At 42.1% G+C, this 16,377-nt stretch overlaps 2 protein-coding genes across 2 annotated transcripts in view; one reads left to right on the plus strand and one right to left on the minus strand.

The window, feature by feature from the left end:
- si:ch211-132f19.7 (adenylate cyclase type 8) overlaps nucleotides 1–1,118 on the plus strand; it is a 29,877-nt gene extending 28,759 nt beyond the window's left edge. Inside the window, exon 22 of the mRNA XM_046364658.1 lies at nucleotides 1–1,118. This exon is cut by the window's left edge and continues 664 nt beyond it. The gene's annotated coding sequence lies outside the window, so the exon portion shown is untranslated.
- A 14,119-nt stretch (nucleotides 1,119–15,237) lies between these two features.
- On the minus strand, nucleotides 15,238–16,376 carry LOC124046766 (adenosine receptor A1-like). The gene has a single exon (XM_046367508.1). It carries the CDS (start codon nucleotides 15,693–15,695, stop codon nucleotides 15,309–15,311), a length of 387 nt encoding a protein of 128 aa, XP_046223464.1. The 5' UTR covers nucleotides 15,696–16,376; the 3' UTR covers nucleotides 15,238–15,308.
- Nucleotide 16,377: the final 1 nt, after the last annotated feature.

Raw genomic sequence — 16,377 nt, forward strand, 5'->3', positions numbered from 1 at the left:
CACCAACAGAAATACAGTGGATTGTATACTGCTGTCTGACACCAACAGAAATACAGTGGATTGTATACTGCTGTCTGACACCAATAGAAATACAGTGGATTGTATACTGCTGTCTGACACCAACAGAAATAGTGGGTTATACACTGCTGTCTGACACCAACAGAAATAGTGAATTATATACTGCTGTCTGACACCAACAGAAATAGTGAATTATATACTGCTGTCTGACACCAACAGAAATACAGTGGGTTATACACTGCTGTCTGACACCAACAGAAATAGTGAATTATATACTGCTGTCTGACACCAACAGAAATACAGTGGGTTATACACTGCTGTCTGACACCAACAGAAATAGTGAATTATATACTGCTGTCTGACACCAACAGAAATACAGTGGGTTATACACTGCTGTCTGACACCAACAGAAATAGTGAATTATATACTGCTGTCTGACACCAACAGAAATACAGTGGGTTATACACTGCTGTCTGACACCAACAGAAATAGTGAATTATATACTGCTGTCTGACACCAACAGAAATAGTGAATTATATACTGCTGTCTGACACCAACAGAAATAGTGGATTATATACTGCTGTCTGACACCAACAGAAATAGTGGATTATATACTGCTGTCTGACACCAACAGAAATAGTGGATTATATACTGCTGTCTGACACCAACAGAAATACAGTGGATTATATAATGCTGTCTGACACCAACAGAAATACAGTGGATTATATACTGCTGTCTGACACCAACAGAAATAGTGGATTATATACTGCTGTCTGACACCAACAGAAATAGTGGATTATATACTGCTGTCTGACACCAACAGAAATAGTGGATTATATACTGCTGTCTGACACCAATAGAAATGCAGTGGATTATATATTTAGTGTACAAAACATTAAGAACACATGCTCTTTCCATGACAGACCTACCAGGTGACTCTTTATTGATGTCTCCTGATAAATCCACAGACAGGTTAAAGACGAATTTTAAGCCATGAGACAATTGAGACATGGATTGTGTATGTGTGTCATTCAGAGGATGAATGGACAAGACAAAAGATTTAAGTGCCTTTGAACTGGGGTATGGTAGTAGGTACCAGGGAAGCACCGGTTTGTGTCAAGAACTGCAACGCTGCTGGGTTTTTCACGCTCAACGGTTTCCCCGTGTGTAACAAGAACGGTCCACCACCCAAAGGACATCCAGACAACTTGACACAACTGTGGGAAGCATTGAAATTAACATGGACCAGCATCCCTGTGGAACTCTTTCGACACCTTGTAGAGTCCATGCCCTGATGAATTGAGGCTGTTCTGAGGGCAAACTCAATACAAGGAAGGTGTTCTTAATGTTTTGTACACCAACAGCAATACAGTTTGAATTGAATTGACTTTTTAATTAACCTCAACAGTCATAAACTATCTCTAGCATTTACTCTGCATGGACTTTATTAACTCCGAGGGCTGATGGGACATATCTATCCCCCCCCCCCCCTTTCTGGTTACGGTCAGAGCTTTGCTGTGTATGTCTGTTAAGGATAGGACCTGGGGAAGATCAACTGACCCTAAATCTGTGTTCATGAGTAAATTAGGACCTGGGGAAGGTAAACTGTGCCTATATTCACAAAGCATCTTGGAGTAGAAGTTCTGATTTAGGATCTGTCCATATACACTCATTCATTATGATCTAGGGTCTGTCCATATACCCTCATTCATTCTGATCTAGGATCTGTCCATATACCCTCATTGATTCTGATCTAGAATCTGTCTCTAATCTTTTTAGTTAATATTTAAAAGGTTAAACTGGTCCTAGATCAGCACTCTTCCTCTGAGATGCTTTGTGGGATACGGTCCCTGATCCTAGACCTCTGTCTTTGAGTAACTAGTGGAATTGCATTGCCTGAGAAGGAACTAAAGTAAACGTAATCTTAATTAGATTACCATGTTGTTGCAGGAAATGTCCTGCACAGCAGAAATGCTAACTTTTAGTGTATTTAAGGTTTAAAAACTATTATTAAGTTTGTATTATCCACTTTCAAATATCATACTTGATTTGCCCTAACAAAATAATGTATCAACCCCGACATAATAATGTCCATGAATTATAATCCACATAATAATGTCCATGAATTATAATCTACATAATAATGTCCATGAATTATAATCTACATAATAATGTCCATGAATTATAATCTACATAATAATGTCCATGAATTATAATCCACATAATAATGTCCATGAATTATAATCTACATAATAATGTCCATGAATTATAATCCACATAATAATGTCCATGAATTATAATCTACATAATAATGTCCATGAATTATAATCCACATTATAATCCACATTATAATGTCCATGAATTATAATCCACATAATAATGTCCATTAATTATAATCCACATAATAATGTCCATTAATTATAATCCACATAATAATGTCCATGAATTATAATCCACATAATAATGTCCATGAATTATAATCTACATAATAATGTCCATGAATTATAATCCACATTATAATCCACATAATAATGTCCATGAATTATAATCCACATTATAATCCACATAATAATGTCCATGAATTATAATCCACATTATAATGTCCATGAATTATAATCCACATAATAATGTCCATGAATTATAATCCACATTATAATCCACTTAATAATGTCCATGAATTATAATCCACATTATAATCCACTTAATAATGTCCATGAATTATAATCCACATTATAATGTCCATGAATTATAATCCACATAATAATGTCCATGAATTATAATCCACATAATAATGTCCATTAATTATAATCCACATAATAATGTCCATGAATTATAATCCACATAATAATGTCCATTAATTATAATCCACATAATAATGTCCATTAATTATAATCCACATAATAATGTCCATGAATTATAATCCACATAATAATGTCCATTAATTATAATCCACATAATAATGTCCATGAATTATAATCCACATTATAATCCACATAATAATGTCCATGAATTATAATCCACATAATAATGTCCATTAATTATAATCCACATAATAATGTCCATTAATTATAATCCACATAATAATGTCCATTAATTATAATCCACATAATAATGTCCATGAATTATAATCCACATTATAATCCACATAATAATGTCCATTAATTATAATCCACATAATAATGTCCATGAATTATAATCCACATAATAATGTCCATTAATTATAATCCACATAATAATGCACATTTGGCTGCAGGGTTATTTCCCTGCTGTGAGAAACTGGTCAAATTAAAACGTGTGTACTTATTTACATGTATTCTTTTGTACATATGAACAGTAACTCTTGATACAACTACAAATCTATTAAATACAAATTTAAAACTATCACACTCTGTCCTGACAAATGATGTTGGCGTCGCAGACTCTCACGCTCTCTTTTGGCCTATGACTCATTCACTCATTAATTCACTCATTAATTCACTCATTAATTCACTCATTCATTCACTCATTAATTCACTCATTAATTCACTCATTAATTCACTCATTAATTAATTCACTCACTCATTCACTCATTAATTAATTCACTCATTAATTCACTCATTCGCTAATTAATTAATTCACTCACTCATTCACTCATTAATTAATTCACTCACTCATTCACTCATTAATTAATTCACTCATTAATTCACTCATTCGCTAATTAATTAATTCACTCACTCATTCACTCATTAATTAATTCACTCACTCATTCACTCATTAATTAATTCACCCACTCATGCCTTCACTCATTCATCCACCCACTCATTAATTTATTCACTCGCTCATTAATTCATTCACTCATTAATTTATTCACTCGCTCATTAATTCATTCACTCATTAATTTATTCACTCACTCATTCACTCATTAATTAATTCACTCATTAATTCACTCATTCGCTAATTAATTAATTCACTCACTCATTCACTCATTAATTAATTCACTCACTCATTCACTCATTAATTTATTCACTCGCTCATTAATTCATTCACTCATTAATTAATTCACCCACTCATGCCTTCACTCATTCATCCACCCACTCATTAATTCACCCACTCATGCCTTCACTCATTCATCCACCCACTCATTAATTCATCCACTCATTCATTAATTAATTCACTCATTCATCCACTCATTAATTCATTCACTCACTCGTATATAAGAATACGCCATGTTTTACTTCATCTTAATCTTACCATTGGCATCTCTCACCAAGCCCAGCTCTTTTCAGTGTTAGCCATAAGACTAAGCTGTCCCTAAAGTCAATTTAATTGCCAAAATGATTAAACCTAATTAGCCCACTCCTGTCTATACAGAAATATATACAATCAGGATCATTAACCTGTTTTTATTATTTTAATTATGTTTGAAATTGCATTGCCTACATTCGGAAGGAAAGGCAGCATACCTTCACTAGCCACCGTGCTTCTACACCTGCATTGCTTGCTGTTTGGGGTTTTAGGCTGGGTTTCTGTACAGCACTTTGAGATATCAGCTGATGTACGAAGGGCTATATAAATACATTTGATTTGATTTGATGTGTAATTTGGGCATGCCGTGCTGCAAATACCAATGACCTTTTATGTCTTGAATCTTGCCTTGGAGGCAGAATTTAGCGATATCTGATAGATGAGCCAGCTACAAAGTCAAAAATCGGCTATATCATCAAACATTCAGAAAAATACGAGTTCGCAGTGTAGTGAGGGTTAAGGTTGGGTTTAAAATAAGATCGGATTACGTGTCGGCTGTGCCATCTAGTGAGCACTCTGCAGAGCTGCCTCCAGGGAAAGATTCATCCCAACCAATGTCCATCTAGTGAGCACTCTGCAGAGCTGCCTCCAGGGAAAGATTCATCCCAACCTATGTCCATCTAGTGAGCACTCTGCAGAGCTGCCTCCAGGGAAAGATTCATCCCAACCAATGTCCATCTAGTGAGCACTCTGCAGAGCTGCCTCCAGGGAAAGATTCATCCCAACCTATGTCCATCTAGTGAGCACTCTGCAGAGCTGCCAACAGGGAAAGATTCATCCCAACCTATGTCCATCTAGTGAGCACTCTGCATAGCTGCCTCCAGGGAAAGATTCATCCCAACCAATGTCCATCTAGTGAGCACTCTGCAGAGCTGCCAACAGGGAAAGATTCATCCCAACCAATGTCCAGCGGAAGCAGACATTTCTCATTTTATGATGCTTTTATCACCACAAGCATTGGCTTCTAGTCACAGACAGACAGAGATGTAGAGGGACTATACACGTTCACAGACAGACCGAGATATAGAGGGACTCTACACATGCACAGACAGAGATATAGAGGGACCGTGCACGTGCTCAGACAGACAGAGATATAGAGGGACTGTGCACGTGCACAGACAGAGATATAGAGGGACCGTGCACGTGCACAGACAGATATAGAGGGACCGTGCACGTGCTCAGACAGACAGAGATATAGAGGGACCGTGCACGTGCACAGACAGAGATATAGAGGGACTCTACACGTGTACAGACAGACAGAGATATAGAGGGACCGTGCACGTGCTCAGACAGACAGAGATATAGAGGGACCGTGCACGTGCTCAGACAGACAGAGATATAGAGGGGCTCTACATGTGCAGACAGAGCACATGTCCCTTTGTGTCCAGTCTCCAAAGGGCCTTTTTGGGTGGTGGTGTAATTTTGAAATATATTTTTTGTAATTTGTAAGTCGCTCTGGATAAGAGCGTCTGCTAAATGACTTAAATGTAAATGTAATTATTGTTTGGAACCACCACTGCCCGTAATTCCTCGGCAAGTTCCCCCGACGGACACGTTCTTCCTGGTTCATGGTTCATTCTTCATGGTTCATGGTTCATGGTTCCTGGTTCATGGTTCCTGGTTCATGGTTCATTCTTCATGGTTCATGGTTCATGATTCCTGGTTCATGGTTTATGGTTCGGGCCCCTTAGTTCCAGTGAAGGGAAATCTTAACCCTACAGCATCCAACTACATTCTAGATAATTCTGTGCTTCCTACTTTATGGAAGGCCCTATCCTGTTTCAGCAAGACAAAGCCCCCGAGCACACAGCGAGGTCCATACAAAAATGGTTTGTCGAGATCCACTGTATCAGCAAAACATTTACATAATGTACTGACAAATCATATAAAAAAAAAAAAATCACTCTAACTTGATTGATCTGCACAGAGCCCTGACCTTAACCCCATCGAACACCTTTGGGATGAATTGGAACGCCGACTGCGAGCCAGACCTAATCGCCCAACATCAGTACCCGACCTCACTACTGCTCTTGTGGCTGAATGGAAGCAAGTCCCCCTGCAGCAAGTTTCCAACATCAAGTGGAAAACCTTCCCAGAAGAGTGGAGGCTGTTATAGCAGCAATGTTCCATCATCTAGTGGATAACCTTCCCAGAAGAGTGGAGGCTGTTATAGCAGCAATGTTCCAACATCTAGTGGAAAGCCTTCCCAGAAGAGTGGAGGCTGTTATAGCAGCACTGTTCCAACATCTAGTGGAAAGCCTTCCCAGAAGAGTGGAGGCTGTTATAGCAGCACTGTTCCAACATCTAGTGGAAAGCCTTCCCAGAAGAGTGGAGGCTGTTATAGCAGCACTGTTCCAACATCTAGTGGAAAGCCTTCCCAGAAGAGTGGAGTCTGTTATAGCAGCAATGTTCCATCATCTAGTGGAAAGCCTTCCCAGAAGAGTGGAGGCTGTTATAGCAGCACTGTTCCAACATCTAGTGGAAAGCCTTCCCAGAAGAGTGGAGGCTGTTATATTAATGCTGATTTTGAAATGAGATGTTTGATGAGCAGGTGATCCACATGCTTTATTTATATTATAACATATACACGACACATACAGTACCTTCAGGAAGTGTTCATCCCACTGACTTATTCCATGTCTTACTACAGCCACATTCAAAATGGATGAAATCTGTTTTTTTGTTCTCCGTCCCATCTACACACTATACCCCATAATGACAAAGTGAACATGTTTTTTTTTGTGTGTGTGTGTGTTTGACGTCGATGACTCTGACTTTACTTTCATTAATCTGATGATTTATTTATTTCATCCACTATCTATGTTTAATTGTAACAATTAACTCATTCAAAAATCCAAGATGGCGTAGCAGTCAGGCGTCTTTCTGTCTTTCGTCTTGTCGTGTCCCGTTTATACATATCTTTTTATATATTTTTTCTTCACATATATATATTTTTTCTTTTTTCTAAACCTTAACTTCAACATACTCTCCCGCCACCCGCCTCACCCAATAAGGTATGGATCTGCTATTTTCTTTACTTTAGAACCAGAACCCCAACAGAAGCAGCCAGCTAACTAGCTACTAGCTAGTAGTCAGCAAGCCACTGTTAGCGGTTATCAGCTAACCTTTAGTTTTTCAACAGACTCCTTCGTCGCGAAGTCCCCTGAATGCCCATCTGCTAGCCGCGGCCCGCTAGCTGTCTAGAGCTGAAGTGGTCCATCAGCCAATTTCTTGGGCTTCTATACTATACGTATTTTGCCAATTGGCTTGGACCCTTTTACTACACAGACCCAGACGTAACCGCACGAGGGGGCTATAGACTCCTTCCGTCGCAACGTCCCTCTAAGGGCCTTCTGCCCCGGCCCGCTAGCTGTCTGAATCGCCGTGTCTCCAGCCCGTCCAGCTACTCACTGGACCTTTAGATCACTGGGCCCTTCTTCTTTGGACCCCTTTTACTGCCAACACGGAGCCCCCACGATCTATCAATATTGGTCTACTGACGTAATCCACCCGAGGCGGTTTCAACAGGCTCCTCCGTCGCAACGTCCCCTGAAGGCCCATCCGCTAGCCTGCTAGCCACGGCCTGCTAGCTGTCTGAATCGCCGTGTCTCCAGCCCGTCCAGCTACTCACTGGACCTTTAGATCACTGGGCTACGCATGCCTCTCCCTAATGTCAATATGTCTTGTCCATTATGGTTTTGGTTAGTGAGTATTGTATTATTTCACTATAGAGCCTCGAGCCCTGCTCAATATGCCTCAGCGAGCCCTCTTGTCCCACCTCCCACACATGCGGTGACCTCACCTGGTTTAATTGATGTCTCTAGAGCCAATACCTCTCTCATCGTCACTCAATGCCTAGGTTTACCTCAACTGTATTCACATCCTACCATACCTTTGTCTGTACATTATGCATTGAATCTATTCTATCGCGCCCAGAAACGTGCTCCTTTTACTCTCTGTTCCGAACGTACTAGACGACCACTTCTTATAGCCTTTATCCAAACCCCCTGCTAGCTGTCTGAATCGCCGTGTCTCTAGCCAGCCTAACTACTCACTGGACTCATATTATATGATCACTCGGCTACGTACCCTCATCCTACTCCTCCTCTGTTCCTCTGGTGATGTAGAAGTTAATCCAGGTCCTGCAGTGCCTAGCTCCACTCCCATTCCCCAGGTGCTCTCATTTGTTGACTTCTGTAACCGTAAAAGCCTTGGTTTCATGCATGTTAACATTAGAAGCCTCCTCCCTAAGTGTGTTTTATTCACTGCTTTAGTACACTCTGCCAACCCGGATGTCCTAGCTGTGTCTGAATACTGGCTTAGGAAGGCCACCAAAAACCCTGACATGTCCATCCCTAACTATAACATTTTCTGACAAGATAGAACTGCCAAAGGGGGCTGAGTTGCAATCTACTGCAGAGTTCTGTCTTCCTATCCAGGTGTGCCCAAACAATTTGAGCTTCTATTTTAAAATCCACCTTTCCAGAAATAAGTCTCTCACCGTTGCCACTATAAAACCACCTTCTGCCCTCAGCTGTGCCCTGGACACCATATGTGAATTGATTGCCCCCCATCTACAGTGCCTTGCGAAAGTATTCGGCCCCCTTGAACTTTGCGACCTTTTGCCACATTTCAGGCTTATCCAGGTGTTAGAATGGCCAAGTCAAAGTCCAGACCTGAATCCAATCGAGAATCTGTGGAAAGAACTGAAAACTGCTGTTCACAAATGCTCTCCATCCAACCTCACTGAGCTTGAGCTGTTTTGCAAGGAGGAATGGGAAAAAATGTCAGTCTCTCTATGTGCAAAACTGATAGAGACATACCCCAAGCGACTTAAAGCTGTAATCACAGCAAAAGGTGGCGCTACAAAGTATTAACTTAAGGGGGCTGAATAATTTTGCACGCCCAAATTTTCAGTTTTTGATTTGTTAAAAAAGTTTGAAATATCCAATAAATGTCGTTCCACTTCATGATTGTGTCCCACTTGTTGTTGATTCTTCACAAAAAAAATACAGTTTTATATCTTTATGTTTGAAGCCTGAAATGTGGCAAAAGGTCGCAAAGTTCAAGGGGGCCGAATACTTTCGCAAGGCACTGTATCTTCAGAGCTCGTGCTGTTAGGTGACCTAAATTGGGACATGTTTAACACCCTGGCCATCCTACAATCTGAGCTTGACGCACTCACTCAATCTCACACAAATGATCAATGAACCTGTGGCTAGGAAACAATGTCACCACCGATAAAGCCACAATAATTGAGAATTTCAATAAGCATTTTTCTACGGCTGGCCATGCTTCCACTTGGCCACCCCTACCCTGGTCAATAGCCCTGTACCCCCCACAGCAACTTGCCCAAGCCTCCCACATTTCTCCTTCACCCAAATCCGGATAGCTTATGTTCTGAAAGAGCTGCAAAATCTGGACACCTACAAATCAGCAGGGCTAGACAATCGGGACCCTCTCTTTCCCAAAATGATCACCCAAAATTGTTGCAACCCCTATTACTAGCCTGTTCAACCTCTCCTTCGTATCATCTGAGATCCCCAAGGATTGGAAAGCTGCCACGGTTATCCCCCTCTTCAAAGGGGGTGACACTCTAGACCCAAACTGCTACAGATCTATATCCATCCTGCCCTGCCTTTCTAAAGTCTTTGAAAGCCAGGTTAATAAACAGATCACCGACCATTTCGAATCCCACCGTACCTGCTCCGCTGTGCAATCTGGTTTCTGAGCTGGTCATGGGTGTACCTTACCTTAAATGCAAGTAAAACTAAATGCATGCTCTTCAACCGATCACTGCCCACACCTGCCTGCCCGACTGGCATCACAACTCTAGACGGTTCTGACTTAGAATATGTCGACAACTACAAATACCTAGGTGTCTGGTTGGACTGTAAACTCTCCTTCCAGTCTCACATCAAACATCTCCAATCCAGAATTAAATCTAGAATTGGCTTCCTACTTTGCAACAAAGCATCCTTCACTCATGCTGCCAAACATACCCTCATAAAACTGACGATCCTCGACTTCGGCGATGTCATTTACAAAATAGCCTCCAATATCCTACTCAATAAAATGGATGCAGTCTATCAAAGTGCCATCCGTTTTGTCACCAAAACCCCATATACTACCCACCACTGCGACCTGTATGCTCTCGTTGGCTGGCCCTCACTCTTCAACCGATCACTGCCCGCGGTGGGGAAAAGAGAGAGAGGGAGGAAAAGGGACACTTATTGTGGACACATTCTATAACTATTCTCCCATGAATCATATACTTTGCACATGAACCGCCGACCCATTTGGTGTAAGAAATCATGAATGTATTTACGTGTGAAAGGCCTTCATTCGTCGTTTATCACTTTAGGAACCGATCCTTCTTGGAAAAGGGTTTCCTGTGGGTGTAAGGCTCCGATTGTCCACAAGAGGTCACAATGTCCTCCTTCTTAGTTGTCTGGCCTCCATGGGTGTTCATTCCTCAGAACAGCTAATGATTGTCTGAGGTGAGCTTCTCGCCTCTTCCTCCTCATGTAAGCATTCACGATTCGGACCACGATGGACATGAGCTGAAGCTCTTCGTCTCTCTGGTCTAAAGGAATGTAGGTTAATTTCCTATACCTGTTCCTGGTTCTACATTAATTTCCTCACCTCGTGTTGAGGTTCAAAGCGTCAACCCTTCTAATAAATGTGCAGCTCTCCGCCTCATGTTTCCTGGTCTAAGGTTCATTTCGTTGGCAATGCTTTTCATGCATTCTCGTCAAAGGGGACGGCTCCGTCCGTCCGTCTGACATGCTGTCCGACCTCACTTGGGGCGCAGCTACTTACTTACGAACAGTTCATAGGAGATGGATATATATATACCTGATAAAATCACATTCCTATGTTAACGAAAATGCTTGAATCATTGTTCATATCCTATGCACAATGTATTGGATGGAAATTTGACAGATAAAGGGGTTTCCTTTCTAAGTTACAGTATTTCATCCATATAGTTATTAATGACATCACAAAATGAAAAGCAATATTTTATTCATTTTCCTCATCTCCCCACTGACCATTCACCACATTCTTTATGTTAGAATTATTGTTCCATTATCCACTTTTTTAGACAAAGGGACATTCCTTGAGCCAATACTGGAGGGTAAAGAGAGCAAGTCTCCCTCACTTGTAATTTACGATAGGTGTGAACGGTCAACCATCCAGCTGCTCCCCCTCTCCCCTCAGGCCTGGTTACTGTCATCCCCCCAGTCATCAGACAGTATTGGCTGGTTTTCATGTTCAGTACACATCCGCTATTTTGTTCATTTGCATCATTGTTATTAAACTCTCCTTCTGCACCTGCTTCCCGACTTCCTGCGTAAAAGTGTCATCATTAAAAATAAAATAAAAATCACATCCCTGAGTCACCTTTGGTAGCAATTACAGCTGTGAGTCTTTCTGGGTACATTTTTAAGAGCTTTGCACATCTGGATTGTACGATATTCACACACAATTTTTTAAAATTTTATTTATGCTCTGTCAAGTTGGTTGTTGATCATTACAAGACAGCTATTTTCAAGTCTGGCCATAGATTTTCAAGCCGATTGTCACAGCCGTTGAAAGAACTGGACCAAAGCGCAGCTTTGAGAGTAAATATTCATTTTATTTTGGATGACGCCGTCAAAAACAATAAACAATACAAACAACCGTGAAGCTTACAGGGCACAATGCCTCAAACAAAGTTAACTACCCACAAAGACAGGTGGGAAAAAGGGCTGCCTAAGTATGGTTCCCAATCAGAGACAACGATAGACAGCTGTCCCTGATTGAGAACCCTACCCGGCCAAAACATTGAAATACAAGACATAGAAAATAGAACATAGAATGCCCACCCCACATCACACCCTGACCTAACCAAATAGAGAAATAAAATGCCTCTCTAAGGTCAGGGCATGACACAGATTTATGTTCAAAATGTAACTGGGCCACTCAGGAACATTCACTGTTTTCTTGGTAAGCAACTCCAGTGTATATTTGGCCTTGTGTTTTAGTTTATTGTGCTGCTGAAAGGTGCACAACAGTGTCTGTTGGAAAGCAGACTGAACCAGGTTTTCCTCTCTGATTTTTCCTGTGCTCAGCTCTATTCTGTTTCTTTTCATGCTAACAAAACTCCCTAGTCCTTGCCGATGACAATCATTCCTAAAACATGATGCAGCCCCCCATCATCCTTGAAAATATGAAGAGTGGCACTCAGTGATGTGTTGTGTTATATAATAATATATATATAACATAATATAATAATAATATAACTGTCACGACTTCCGCCGAGGTTGGCTCTCCTGCCCGTTCAGGCTGTGCCCGGCGGTCGTCGTCACCGTCCTATTAGCCACTACCGATCCCTTTTCGGTTATCTGTTGGTTTTGTCTGATTGTTTTCACCTGTGTGTTAGTTCATTAGTATCTGTATATAATGTAGGTTGTCCCGCCCTTGTTTTGTGCGGGATTGTTTGTTTTTGACATTTCGTTTCGGCTGTCGGTGTTTTTGTGTTTTATTTCTCCGGTTTGTCTGGTTATTTCCTGTTTTGGTTATTTTCACCCTGTTTGTATTTTTGGGTTGTCCGTGTCTATTGGTTGTTCACCGGAGAATAAACCTTTATTCATTATTTGCTCTCTGCGCCTGATTCCACCCACCTTGACTAGTCGTTACAATAACGCTTTGTTTTCAGGACATAAAGTTAATTTCTTTGCCACATTTTTTGCAGTTTTACTTTAATGCCTTATTACAAACAGGATGCATGTTTTGTAATATTTGTATTCTGTACAGGCTTCCTCTTTTTCACTCTGTCACTTAGGTTAGTACTGTGGAGTAACTAGGATGTTGTTGATCCATCCTCAGTTATCTCCTATCACAGCCATTAAACTCTGTTACTGGCCTCGTGGTGAAATCCCTGAGCTGTTTCCTTCCTCTGCATTGCTTGCTGTTTGGGGTTTTAGGCTGGGCTTCTGTACAGCACTTTGAGATATCAGCTGATGTAAGAAGGACTTTATAAATAATTACTTTGACATTATAGTGTATTGTGTGTAGGCCAGTGACACAAAATCTCATCCATTTTATATTTAGGCTGTAACACAAACCCCATATCCACATCGACGGGACAGCAGTGAAGAAGGTGGAAAGTTTTAAGTTCCTCAATGTACATATCACTGACAAACTGAAATGATCCACCCACACAGACAGTGTGGTGAAGAAGGCGCAACAGCACCTCTTCAACCTCAGGAGGCTGAAAGAATTTAGCTTGTCACCTAAAACCCTCACAAGCTTTAACAGATGCACAATTGAGAGCATTCTGTCTCACCGCCTGGTACGGCAACTGCACCGCCCACAACACAAAGCACACAGCCAAGACAATGCAGGAGTGGCTTCAGGACAAGTCTCTGAATGACCTTGAGTGGCCCAGCTAGAGCCCATACTTGAACCCAATTGAACATTTCTGGAGAGACCTAATAATAGCTGTGCACCAACGCTCCCCATCCAACCTGACAGAGCTTGAGAGGATCTTGAAAGAAGAATGGCAGAGACTCCCCAAATACAGGTGTCCCCAGCTTGTAGCGTCATACCCAAGAAGACTCGAGGCTGTAATCGCTGCCAAAGGTGTTTCAACAAAGTACTAAGAAGGGTCTGAAAACGTTAAAAAAAAAAAAATGTCTAAAATCCTGTTTTGCTTTGTCATTATGGGGTATTGTGTGTAGATTGATGAGGATTTTTATTTAATTTAATACATTTTAGAATAACGCTTTAACATAACATAGTGTGGAAAATGTCAAGGGGTCTGAAAACTTTCCAAATGCACTGTATATATACTGTATATCATGTACATTTGACCTACGATCAATTCAATATCTGTAATGATGCCTGTCCTATCAAGTCAACCTCTTGTATGTGTCTAATATATTGCTTAATTGAATATAAAAACGTATATATAGTTGTATTTATGCACAATCATTTCTGCATATTCATTTAATATGCCTCTTACTAACGGTTTTGTGATTTTACTTCGTGGTTATGGTGAGTTTTATCAGAATCATTCTTTCATCTATTTTATCTCAGGGTTTAGTAAAACAGCACCATCTGGTGGTCAGAACTGTGTCTGCGGCGCTACTGTTTTTAGATCATTCAACTACTTGTTTATTACTACTTGACTAGCCTCATCGAGAACCAGCCGTGACAACGACGGGATTTTGGCGGCATGGCAACGAGCGACTACTACTTGACCGACCCAGAATAATTCAACTAGTTTCACTACTTGATGAGACACAGAAACTAGAGAGTATGAAGCGTTGTTGTTGTTGTTATTGAATAATTTTAATTTGCCATAATCTACAGAGTTTGTCTGCTAAATAAACATTACAATCCTCTGGACGAGATATCTGTTATGTTGTGTGTGTCAATAAGTGTGTGAGTGTGTGTCATTTTATTTATTTGATCTTCAATTAACTAGGCAAGTCAGTTAAGAACAAATTGTTATTTTACAATGACGGCCTACACCAGCCAAACCCGGACGACGCTGAGCCAATTGTGCGCCACCCTATGGGACTGCCAATCACGGCCGGATGTGATACAGCCTGGATTCAAACCAAGTACTGCAGTGATGCCTCTTGCACTGAGATGTAGTGTCTTAGACCACTGATCCACTCGGGGGCCCATATTGGGTCATGCAGTGTGTGTGTGTGTGTGTCATGCAGTGTGTGTGTGTTTATCATGCAGTGTGTGTGTGTGTGTGTCAAGCAGTGTCGTGTCATGCAGTGTGTGTGTAGCAGAGCGCCCTCCGTGTGTGTGTGTATCATGCAGTGTGTGTGTGTATCATGCAATGTGTGTGTGTATCATGCAGTGTGTGTGTGTATCATGCAGTGTGTGTGTGTGTATCATGCAGTGTGTGTGTGTGTATCATGCAGTGTGTGTGTGTATCATGCAGTGTGTGTGTGTGTATCATGCAGTGTGTGTGTGTGTATCATGCAGTGTGTGTGTGTGTATCATGCAGTGTGTGTGCAGCAGAGCGCCCTCAGTGTGTGTCTGAAGGACCTCATGCGATAGGCGTAGAGCAGCGGGTTAAGGGCAGAGTTGGCGTGGGACAGCAGTATGGCTGCCAGGGTGAGGGGCAGGGGCACGTGGCAGCGCGGGCACATCAACGTAACACAGTTCAGGAAGTGGAGAGGCAGCCAGCACAGCATAAACAGGAACAACACCAGGAACAGAGAGGTGGCCTTCCTCACCTCACGGCGCATACGCACCGCTCGCTTATACTCGCTGACGCCGGACCCACACCTGTCCTTCATTGGACCTCTGGACTCGGATTTGGATTCGCTGGCTACCACAGACCCAGAATCAGTTCTAACACAGCCACTAGCATGGCTAGTCATCTCCGCAGCATTTCCACTCCAACTCTCACCCTCTGACCATTTATTCCCAGCTCCTCCCCACACTGCTACCCCACTAACACCCCAAGCCTCAACCCTAGCCCTCTTTCCAGCCCCAGCCTCAACCCTAGTCGTCTTTCCAGCCCCAGCCTCAACCCTAGCCCTCTTTCCAACCCCAGCCTCAACCCTAGCCCTCTTTCCAGCCCCAGCCTCAACCCGAGTCGTCCTTCCAGCCCCAGCCTCAACCCTAGTCGTCTTTCCAGCCCCAGCCTCAACCCTAGCCCTCTTTCCAGCCCCAGCCTCAACCCTAGTCGTCCTTCCAGCCCCAGCCTCAACCCTAGTTGTCTTTCCAGCCCCAGCCTCAACCCTAGTTGTCTTTCCAGCTCCATCCTCAACCCTAGTCGTCTTTCCAGCCCCAGCCTCAACCCTAGTTGTCTTTCCAGCCCCATCCTCAACCCTAGTCGTCTTTCCAGCCCCAAACTCAACCCTAGTCCTCTTTCCAGCCCCAGCATCATCCTCTCTGCTCCCAGCCCCAGAATCCCTGGTATCAGGCCTGGCTGGTCCACTCTCTCCATCCCTGGTATCAGGCCTGGCTGGTCCACTCTCTCCATCCCTGGTATCAGGCCTGCCTGGTCCACTCTCTCCATCCCTGGTATCAGGCCTGCCTGGTCCACTCTCTCCATCC

The sequence above is a fragment of the Oncorhynchus gorbuscha genome, linkage group LG10, assembly GCF_021184085.1.
Source record: "Oncorhynchus gorbuscha isolate QuinsamMale2020 ecotype Even-year linkage group LG10, OgorEven_v1.0, whole genome shotgun sequence".
NCBI lineage: Eukaryota > Metazoa > Chordata > Actinopteri > Salmoniformes > Salmonidae > Oncorhynchus > Oncorhynchus gorbuscha.